The sequence below is a fragment of the Lynx canadensis genome, chromosome C2 (assembly GCF_007474595.2).
Source record: "Lynx canadensis isolate LIC74 chromosome C2, mLynCan4.pri.v2, whole genome shotgun sequence".
NCBI lineage: Eukaryota > Metazoa > Chordata > Mammalia > Carnivora > Felidae > Lynx > Lynx canadensis.
In genome coordinates, this window is record NC_044311.2 from 152,499,760 (window position 1) to 152,511,420 (window position 11,661).

The 11,661-nt window shown below is 45.0% G+C and overlaps 1 protein-coding gene across 1 annotated transcript; it reads right to left on the reverse strand.

Moving 5' to 3' along the window:
- Positions 1-852: 852 nt before the first annotated feature.
- Positions 853-11,460, reverse strand: PSMG1 (proteasome assembly chaperone 1). The gene is given in 12 exon segments (XM_030329805.1): positions 853-1,070; positions 2,581-2,717; positions 3,597-3,623; positions 3,626-3,683; positions 3,686-3,802; positions 8,626-8,640; positions 8,642-8,712; positions 8,715-8,750; positions 8,753-8,775; positions 9,994-10,019; positions 10,021-10,105; positions 11,296-11,460. Coding segments are annotated over 12 exon segments (804 nt in total). The 5' UTR covers positions 11,430-11,460; the 3' UTR covers positions 853-995.
- Positions 11,461-11,661: the final 201 nt, after the last annotated feature.

Genomic DNA, 11,661 nt, shown 5'->3' on the forward strand with positions numbered 1-11,661 from the left:
ATTTGCTCACTTCTAAGGTCGCTCTGTGTTCGTGACCACACTAACCTGTAGTGCAAGAAAAGGCTCCAGACGAGACCCCAAAGCCACCATCGGGCTCTGCAAACACACTTCTGAACGGATGCATCCACTTCTGCAACGAGGAGGATACATCAACGTCCCGCACAAGGGCACATTCACATGCGCCTCATGCAAGGCCAGGGGGAATGAGAGTGGGGAGCCATGTCCCCACCCCAGCCCATCTGGAAGGTACAAGTACGCGGTCTAAATCTGTAACATACAAACGATTCCGTAACTAAGAAGATGAAAAAGAGATGAGAAGCATTTCTCAACTCCAACATTTGAAAATCTGCGTTCACCGATGCAGTTTAGTGTGTGGTCTTACGTCGTGGCTCAGCTACATGGAGCTCAGGACTCCCCCCACATCCTAACGACGGCAGTCCCCACGGTGCTGGGGCCACGGCACAGCGGGAGCTGTACCAGGCCCAGAAAAGTCTGCGCAGAGGCCACCGTCAGGTGGTACTGAAAAGTGAGGAAATGCTCATTTCTTTTTGTTTCATTTTGAGCAAATACAGAACCTTGTTACCCTGTCAATTTTTACCCACACACACACACACACACAAAAACCCATAAAATACAAACTTTTCACATACTAAGAATCACCAATCAACTTTCAAATATCACACAGAATTTTTGCACTAAAGTAACTATACCTATGTATTAATAAAACCTGTTAGCTGTGGCTTTTTAAAAGTCTAACTATATTACTGTAAAATATTCAAATAAAAAACAACACTCCCACCTAGTGGATACAAGAAAAATCTGGCTTATATCACCAAAGAAAGGAACTAAAACTACAATGAATTTAAAAAAGTTTATTCTGTTTGAACACCCTCAAAAGACCCCCTTGGAAAAAAAGGAACCAACAAAACGGGACACGTAGCTCCCTTTAAAGGAACGGGTGGGTAATAACACACTGTACAAAACCACCTCTGGAATCACGTGTAAATGTTACTCTGAATCTCATTTGTTGTCATCAACTTCTTCAGTATCTCTGTGCTCTGGGGAATATTCTGGAAGAAAGAAAAAAGTTGTTAATACAGGGAGATGGAGAACTCGGTTACAACGAACCCACCCACTCCAACCCCACAGGCTCAGGGCATCAACCGGAGCACCTGACCGCAACAGCGCATCTCCGTGTTCCCGCAGAGGAAACATCTAAGCATGTCCTCCCCCTGCCCCAAACCCACTGGGGGTGCCACACGGCCTCCACACACACCGGCCCGGCCTCTCTCCCACGGGAGCTCTCTCGCCCCTGCGCCCCCAATTCCAACTCTGCCCCGCCCTCCTCAAAGGCGTCCCGAGCCTGCCCCCTTCTGCACTCCCAGCCGCCCCCTGCACGCCCCCCTGCACGCACCCCTCCGCACACGCCCCCCTGCACACGCCACTACCCACGGGGATCCATCCATCTCTCAGATCCAGCCAAAGTGCCAGCCTTGCCCCAAACGAGCCTCATCCCCTCCTCCTCTCCTTCCCTCCCTCCCCCTCCCCTGCCCGGCATCACAGTCGCCTGCGCCACTGCCCCCTCCGCCACCTGCGGGCCAAGGCTGGGCACGACAGCAGGGACAGACCAGCCACGGCCCGCACTCACCAGGCAGTGGGAAGAGCCTATGTGTTCACTACAGACACGAACCGACTATTAGTATGTGCTCTGGAAGTGGTGCTAACTAGAGAACTGCTCATGACTCCCGGTAATTTGAAATTATGCTTGGATTACATTCGTTTTCTGGTTTTATTCCTAATAATTCAACAAACGACCGGGCATCCTCCTACATGCCAGGTACATGACGGGGTTGGAGGGGGCGGTACCGAAATGGAGAAACGCGGTCCATTCCCATGGAGCTGACCACCTAGCAAGCAAACTAATTTAAGAGCTAACCCCAACAGAACATGCCCAAAAAGGTGTCTTAACGCCAATGGCCATTCTAGAATAAAAAGGACTTGCACTGTGAACACTGTTGCAGTCTCTTCCCTGTAAGAGAGAAGTTCTTCACCAGGGTCCCTGCACTTTCAGCAAGCCCCTCGGGGACAGGAGGGGGGCAGGGTCCTCAACTACCAGCAACCACAGGCAAACTTGTGCACACGTCCCAGCGTGAACCTTCCTGGGGAAAGAGCCCACGACACACGCACCGAGAGCAGCCAGCCCCACGCAAAATTAAGTGAATCAACGTTGATAATCTGATCCCTGCTGTGCTCACGACTGCCTTCTTAAACATTACAACCTTCCAAATGAGTTAGTTACAGAAACTTCCTGAACAGTGAAACCATCTTTCTACATAGCCGCCTGGGATATGTATCCATACACTGCAAGGATCTACCATGAGAAAGTGGGAAAACAGTTCTCGAGTTACAGGAGCACATCTAAAAGAGGGTGACGGGCCCACCTAACGTGCCGGACTAGAAAGCTTATTCTGAGAAAAAAGGATCTCTAAGTGTTGCTTGGTTTGCATTGGTACCAGAATTCACACCTGTTTACTAAGTTGTGGCAACTCAGCTCTTAAGTACAGTGAGTGACAACCTTACCTTAACCAAACCTTTCAAGCTTCTGGAAGAAAGGACAGGCTTAAAAGCTCCAACTGTAATGAGGTCTAACTTCATCACATCAGTATAGCACAAGTACAGAATCGCAGGGATTTTCCACACTTGGCAGTAACTCAGAACTATGAGTCATACAAGGGAAAAAACCATTGAAGTCTTCTACTATGTGATTTTAAACTAAACATGTCTATATAAAAAGGCCTACTTTTAAAACAGTTGTCTCTGTTGCCTTCCCTTAATCAAAGTGTTACTGCCATATTAAACCCCTTACAATTGCATATGTTCTTTCAAGCTGATTTATCTTCCTAAGTAATTTCTTGCGTTTATAAACAGTTTATTTTGCATTTCCTGGAAACACTGAGGACACATCTTTAAGTAACTTCAAGATTAAAATTTTGCTGCATATAATAAATAAAAGTAAAATATAAATACATAGTGCACAATGTTAAAATACCTTAGCCACTTATTCTAGTAAAACCTAACATTTAACGGGTGGGAAAAAAACTTTTAACTTATAACAAATAGCAATCATATAACATATCAGCTACTGAAAAGTAACTGACATCTTCATTTTTGACACGATGCTAGGGTATAATTAACAACAGGAGTAAAAATAAAATATTGACAATACTACTACGATTCAGTTTCTGGAGACTTCTATGTCGACAATTAAAACATACTTACCAACTTTTCATGCACCAACAATTTACATCTAACACTGGCCTGCATGATGAGTTATCACGGACCAAAAGAAACAGAGCAACTCTGAAGCCTAGCAGTTAATTAAGAACTCTGAGCTGCTCTCGCGTGGGAAACTGTGTGTCTGGAAAACGTTAAAACTCACATCCAACACAACCTACTAGCAACAACAGACATTAAAGACAAACAGCAGAACACTGGTATCAGTCATCATCAAAAACTACTTTAAAAGACCTCCACAGTCACATAACCAATTCAACAATAATAAGCTGTAACGTAAATATTACAAATTTTAATACCACCTGCGGCAGGAAGATCATGCACACTATTGGTTGTTCTAGCAGTGAACCGCACGGAGGCTCTTTGAAATTCTCTGTTTTTAGGGGCTTTCAGGAAAGGGAGAATGGAGGCTGCTGCTGGTAGATTCTGCGGTTTTTATAGTCCAGTAACATGTCGACCACGTGAGCACCAGTCACTTGCATGTTCTCCTTGGACAAGAGCCACAGACCTAGCAAAGTGAACCCAAGTTAAAAGACATCTCTAATTTTGTTACGGAATAGAAGCATGCCTCTAGCTGTTTACCAACACCATTCACCGTGCCTTGCGAGGTGGACGCGTCCACTGAAATACACAGTATTGCTTTGCTGTCCCCTCACCGACGGGCGTGATCTCGGTTCTGTCACGGTCTAGCTTGGTGATTTCTTGGTCACTTTCCTCATCTGCGAACTAAGAACGACAGTACTGCCCACCCACCTGAGGGAACTGCAACCTGTAGTAAATGGAGGAGTCAGGAACACACACGGCCAGAGCAGCTGTGGGGATAACCAGGACTGGCACCGAGAGTGGACCTGCCACTTGACTACGAGATCTCGACTAAGGGAGGTTATTTCTAAACACGGCTTTACTTGCAAGCTACCTTCAGAATAGGAGTCTATCAGCAAAAGGAAGCGATCCCCTTTCTCTAATCCATGTACTGATGTGTTCTAGAACACTTTTTAATGAAGACGTTTCTAAGCTGCAAGTTGTATGCATAATAGTGCTGTATCAGTGCAAATGATTAAGTTCACTATTTCGATTGTAGGCAAGTTTCAATCACTCTAGACCTTTATTTCCTCACAAGTTTGTATTTCATGAGTTTCCAAGGACCCTTCCAGCCTTTAAAATCTATGGTGATGTAAACCCAAAAAAAAGCAGCTATTTTTAAAGAAAAAAAGGAGACTTTAGGCCACTTTGGAAAATATTTTATGAAAGAGAATGGCTTTTCAAACAATAACAACAGAACTAAAGATTCTATGTGTCATAAAAGGATTTGTAAGTCTAATTCATCATATCACAGATCTGTAAACAAACAAAAATAGTTAACACAATATACATCTGTCAGAAGGTACATCCCATTAAGATACATTACTGGGGTGCCTGGGTGGCTCAGTTGGTTGAGCACCTGACTTCGGCACGGTCATGATCTCACGGTTCATGAGTTCGAGGCCCACGTTGGGCTCTGTGCTGACAGCTCAGAGGCTGGAATCTGCTTCGGATTCGGTGTCTCTCTCTGCCCCTCCCTGCTTGCACTATCTGTTCTCTCTCAAAAATAAATTTAAAATTTTTTAATTAAAAAAAAGAAAAACAACATTTCCACAAGGCCTAATTTATCATCCTCCCTGTAATACCTATAGTCTGAATTCACACTTGAGCACTCTGTTAGACTAATGTGTGATTATTAGATTTTGTGGCTGACATGAACCAAACAGTAGGGGGACCCAAAGAGTGTCCCGCAGGAAAAAAAAAAAATACTGATTAAAAGTTTTTTTAAGGGGCACCTGGGTGGCTCAGTCGGTTAAGTGGCCGACTTCGGCTCAGGTCATGATCTCACGGTCCGTGAGTTCGAGCACCGCATCAGGCTCTGTGCTGACAGCTCAGAGCCTGGAGCCTGTTTCCGATTCTGTGTCTCCCTCCCTCTGACCCTCCCCCATTCATGCTCTCTCTCTGTCTCAAAAATAAATAAATGTTAAAAAAATAATAATAATAAAGAAAAATTAAAAAAAAATAAAATAAAAACTTTTTTAAGTCTGAATGAGAAAAGGTGCTCTGCAGTACAAAAATAATAAAATATTTTTGACGTAATAGTCATCCTACTTAATCAAAAACACGAATTAACACAGCAGTTTCCTGCCCTTCTGAGATCTGAGGAAAGCTATGGACTCCTTCCCTAGAAAAATAAATATTGGTACAAAACACAAAATCACATACAGGATCATGGGAAGGGTCAAAGACCTTCTTAATAATTCCTCATTTAATAAAATGTATTTAATACTTTTAATAAATGTTTCTAAGTATGCCAATCTGGTCTGAAACAGGCATACACCAAATTTCTTATTTCTAATGAATTTAATTTTAACAGCTATACAAAAATATATCTAAGATTTAAGCTGAAATGTTACTAAGATATATATGAGACCTACTTCCTTAAAAATAATATGCAACTGGGGGCACCTGGGTGGCTCAGTTGGTTAAGCATCTGACTCTTGGTTTCGGCTCAGGTCACCATCTCAGTTTGCAGGTTCGAGCCCTGCATTGGGCTCTGCGCTGACCAATGCACAGCCTGGTTGGGATTCTATCTCTCTGCCCGCTCCTCTCTTCTCTCTCTTTCAAAAATAAATTAATTATTTAAAAATAATAATAATATGCAACTACCAGAATCATTGATTATTCTCTAAAACTCCTAAATTCTTTTACTGAAAAATGACTTCCTTTTTTAATTCTTTTTAACATTTATTTATTTTTGAGAGACAGAGCATGAACGGGGACGAGCAGAGAGTGAAGGAGACACAGAATCCCAGCAGGCTCTAAGCTCTGAGCTGTCAGCACAGCGCCCGACGCGGGGCCGAACCCACGAACCATGAGATCATGACCTGAGCCGAAGTCCGACGCTGAGAACGACCGAGCCACCCAGGCGCCCCTGAAAAATATGTTTTATTGGGCACATACTATGTGCACAATTTCCCCACAGAATGAAGCTCAATTAATTTATCCTAATGCTAAGAAAACGGATGTAATATCTTGGAATTTGGAGCAAGCAGCAGCTGGGTGCCAACCCCCTGAATCCAGCTCACACCCATTTCTCTGCCTCCCAACTCGGGCATCTCCAGCCAACACTGTCAGTACTGCTGTTTTCTGCCCCTGGCCATGACCCGGTTCCGTTTCTTGTCAGTAGCCTGTTTCTCTTTCGAAGGTCACAATATGGTGGATGGGAAGAATCACAAGATGCTTTAGGCTTCTATGACCACCAATCTTCAGCACATTGCTGATTACATTTGTTAAATTAGTTTTTATTCTTTGAATTTTGTAATAGATTGCTACAATATCTTTTAGAAAAAAAAAACAACAACAAAGACTTCTCCTGTTCCGTACTTAGCTATGTAGGTTCAAGCGTCAAGATACAGAACGCCTAAGAAACGTCACTCGGTGTGACCACAGGCCAGCCTTCACTTCTCTCTTACCTTGGCCGCCACTGATACTGCTGGCTTCAGCAACATAGCAGCTGCACTGACAGAGCAAGACCTGGAAAATCACATTCCAAGTATTCTGTCAGGTCAAACGACTGTACACACACCCCAAACTATCATCATTTACATTACCATTTGAATCCTAAGATAACCTTTAGACAACACGTATCTTTCTGCACTGCTATTGGCTTATTCATTACCTTTAAAATTTAAGAATCAAGCCACTACTGGCAGTTAGCACGAGAATAAGGTACACAGCGACAGAGTGACCCCAAGAGCTCGCACCGGAGACCCTGAAGATACTACCAGTAAATGCTACCAGCATCTTCTTTACAGCACAGGCATTATCAGTCCTGTTGCCCTTCTGGGGGGTCACACACCAAGAAGACCGAATGCAAAATAAACATAAACACTATAAAATGTAAGCATTATACAAACACTAGGAGCTATCAGAGTGAATGATAGCCTGACAGCACCTCAGCCCAAATGGCATTCTAGAACGGTTCCGGTGCCTGTGAAGATGGTATTATTTTAGAAACCAAGTTCCAAACCATATGGTCAAAATGAAGTAATCTGTAACGACCCCATGCCATAAAATGATGGATTCTTGATTATTAATACTCATGGAATGATAGTATCCACTGAACTCAACAACATCCATTAAAATATTGCCAGAAATGCTGACACTTAATTACCCAAGGGAAGCACAGGAGGGGAAAACGGTGCCTGGCGATAGGGAAAAGACCAAAGACCTGGATACATAAAGAACTACACACGCAGGTTCTGCATAATCAAGAGAGAGCGAGTGATAAATGGTACGTACCCAGACGAAGGGACAGAAATTTCTCTACTTGACCTTCACAACCATTTTAAAGTGAAATATTTCCAACTAAAGATCAATCGAAAACATGCTTAGTTTCGTTATTTCCTATAAATGCTGGATGTGTATAAAAATCCTCACATAAACTTAAAATAGCTTTGGGATTACATGTTAAAAAAAAAAAACAGTTAAGTATTACAAAATCAAACTTTACATTTAAAAGGCTAACATGTGGAACCCTTACCTTTTGAAAGAAGCCACATTCTAATATTTTGGAATAGTGACTTCTTCCATTGTTTGGGACCCCTGCCCTGGCACCTTGTTCAAGTGTTCAGCGCTGTGGAACGGGACTTCTGTCAGACAAGCAGGTGGGGACACACTTCACCTGCCTGGCCACCTCATCTGCCTGATCATCTCTCAAACTGCCCACTGGGCCGTGTCCTCTGAATGGACCCAAGATTAGGATTCAAATGCACAGGACACGAGGAAATTCCTTAGCATCAGCTCCAGAATGGACTTTTCGGACTTAACAAATGAGGACAAATCAGGACAGGGGGAGAAGCTCGATGCCCAGAGAATTGTGCTGAGAACGCACACAGCTTCCGTCTGTTCAGCAAACGTTAACGGAGCTTCCAGCATGAACCAGGCATTTGCTGAACACTGGGTACACAGCAACAAAGGACAAACCCCCTGCTTTCTCAGAGGGAACACGGTTTTGCACACTTAAGAGTTGCACGCTGAGAGAATTTTGTGAATGAGCGCAAGGTCTGAATGTCTACTGTTTATGGTTTTTTCCTACCAAAGCGATCTCAGAATTCCTAGGAACTTTATCAACACACCGTATATATCCTGTTGCTATTCACGTAAGAAAAGAGCGCTTACTAGCACTGCCTACAGGCAGAATTCCTCAGCCCAACAGGAGAGGTAAAGGAACACGGACTTCAAACGGAACACCACATGAACAAGCTAAACAACTACTTCTGAAGCATACGAGCAATCCCCACATACCGAGGGATTCGATTTTTAGATGATAAAACACACAAAAGGCATCCGTCGGGGAAAGATGTCGGTGGTCCGTTGTTCTACACCATTCATCCAGAGTTTGGCACAACCGACTTCTTCCCAGACTCCTGATTCATAACAAATGACGACAAAATGCTGTGAAAAACAATTCACATTGAGTTAGTGCTGGTTCTGCAAGCTGCATTTTTCTACAGTAAAAGAACAGTTCCAAGTTACCCTAGAATTTTAGAGCTACAAGAGCCATTAAGACCAACTGACCTTACACCACCCTTTTGCAGGAAAGGAAACTGAGGCCTCAGGAAGTTAAAGGCTACTGCCCCCAAATACAGATTAGAGGCAGGAACTGAGGACACAGGTTTACTGTCGGACTTTACCGCACACTCACAATGTACCAACTTGCGGAAAATTCCAGGCCAGGAGCATTTTACGTCAATGAGTCCGTAGTTACATACCATGTACTTAATGATGTTCCTCCAAGCACTGGGGCTACCTTATAGGGCAAGGGGTCTACTTCACTGGAGACCCCAAAGGCTCTCCCCCCAGCCTGTGAACTGGCTAAAACTACACAGGTTTGTGCACGTCACATTGTTCTGGACGAACTCTGCTCTGTGCTAACATTAACGCTATCAGATGCAGGCATCCATGAATAGGCCTTGAAACTTGAGGGCTCAAAAACGTTTAGCGATCAGAACGCTCAGAATTGTGAGCGATCATAGTATTTTAGGGTTCTCATCGTGCTATCAAGAGCCTGTTAATTCAAACACCGTGAAGAACCACTGGTGCAAGGGGGCCACGTTACACATGCCACCTCTGTCCCTCCAAGTCAGCCCCAACAGACCCAGGAGTCTAAAGAAATCTGGATACCTCAAACACACTATAACCCAGTTCCCGGAATTTACAACCTCCTGGAGCTAAGAACACTTCCTTTTTCATTTTTTTTTTTAATACTTAAAAAAAAATTTTTTTTTTAATGTTTATTTATTTTTGAGACAGAGGATGAACGGGGGAGGTCAGAAAGAGAGGGAGACACAGAATCTGAAGCAGGCTCCAGGCTCCGAGCTGTCAGCACAGAGCCCGACGCAGGGCTCGAACTCACAAGACCATGAGATCATGACCTGAGCCGTAAGTGGGAAGCTCAACCGACTGAGCCACCCAGGCGCCCCAAGAACACTTCCTTTAAGTCTTATTGGTGTCACATGAGGAGGCATAGACTTTTACTCACATAACAAAGTCACTCTGCTATGACTATTTCTTAAAAAAGTAACAGACATTTTGAAATCTTTTATGTGGAAGCAATAAGTAACTTTGGATTTTGCTCTTTCAACAAAAGGTTCAGTCTAACACAATTTCCACTCACCTACTGCATTATTTCCTATAGCCAATTATGAACTTGGAGCAAGGATATTTTTCCAGCAGAGAAACTTCCAACGATGTTTTTGTTTGTCTTCGAAAGAGCCGCACCTCCCTAACACAAGAGACAAAAGACAAACTAAAACAACCTTAAATATTCTTGGTACCATATAAGGAGAAAAAGGATACTATAAATACATCTTATAATAGGTAACACGCAAACTCTAATCTCATAAAGAATGTAATTACAATTGAAAGGAAACAACAGGTTGGAGCAACAATAACTAACAGATAAAACCACCTGATGCAAAACTCATGGAGAACTCCACAATGAAGATCAGGCTGTCCACCCACTAATCAATCAATCAATCTTAGCATCCTAAAAGTGGGACAACTGGGTCACAGTGGGCAACAAGAAACACCAAGCACCACCGCAGAAGCATTCTTGCCAGCAAAATATTGAACTTGCACCTGACCACGCCTCTAAAAGGAACATCCATTTACAGGAAACGCAGGTAATGGACACACACATTAGATCAGACAAATCCAGAGTGTGGGACACCCTACAGGACACGTCTCTCAGCATGGGTGAGAAGGGGCTGCTCTAAATGATGGGCATCTCAAGAGACAGAAAAGTCCAAAGGTAATGTGTGGACCTTGTCAGGATTTTGATTTACACAAACACACTGTGAACATCATGTTTGAGATTACTGAATAAATCTGATCATGCACGGACTATTAAATGGTAACAGGAATTATTAATTTGTTAGGGGTTATAACAGCATATGCAAGAAAGTGCCTATATCGTTTGAGGTGCATTCTGAAAATGTCGAGGTGAAAGGCTATGGTCACTCGGGGTGGCGGGAGATAAATGCGGCAAATCTTCATTAACTGCTGAATTTGCATGACTGGGTAGGCATGAAGGGTCACTTTACTACTTTCTCCAACCTGTGTGTGTTTGGAAATAATTGTGTTTTTAAAGAGACAGATCATCCACCTGCTGCCGATACCGATGCTAACGAAGAGTGGGGCGGAGGATAAAGAGGCTTTTGAGAGAGCTGTCTTAAGTCCACGAACCAAACACGCGACGACCGCGGGGCCCAGCGACGGCACCGCAGCCCGGGAACACGTCACGAGTGCCCCCAAGTCCACGCAGAGGGAGGGCCCAGCGAGGCAGCGGGCTGGCTCTGCCGGCCGCGCCGAGGCCCCCCGCTGAACCCCGGGCAGGTTGTGCCGGGGGAGCCCCAGGCAGAGCCGGGCCGCGGACCGGCCGCAAGCCCCAGGGTCCTGCGCCCAGGACCTCACCTCTTCCGCGCCAGCTGCCGCCGCACCTCCCTGTCCTCGGCCGTCTCCCTCCTCTCGTCCTCCTCTTCCTCCTGGTCTTCCGTCCCGGCTCGGCACGGCGCCTTCACCACCTCTCCGAAGAACGTGGCCGCCATACCCACCCCACCACCTTCCCAGGCTAACCGCGGCGCGCCGGCTCAGCGCATGCGCCCCCCGCGCCGCCACGCCCCCTGCACCGCCCCCGCGCTCCTGAACTCCGCCCTCACGCCACGCCCCCGCGCACGCGCGCCGGGTGCCTGAGGCCGCGCCAATCCCGAGCGTCTTCTCCCGCAGGTTGTGTCCGCAGGGGCAACCGAGAGGCCTGATGACTGCGGGCTAGAGAGGCGA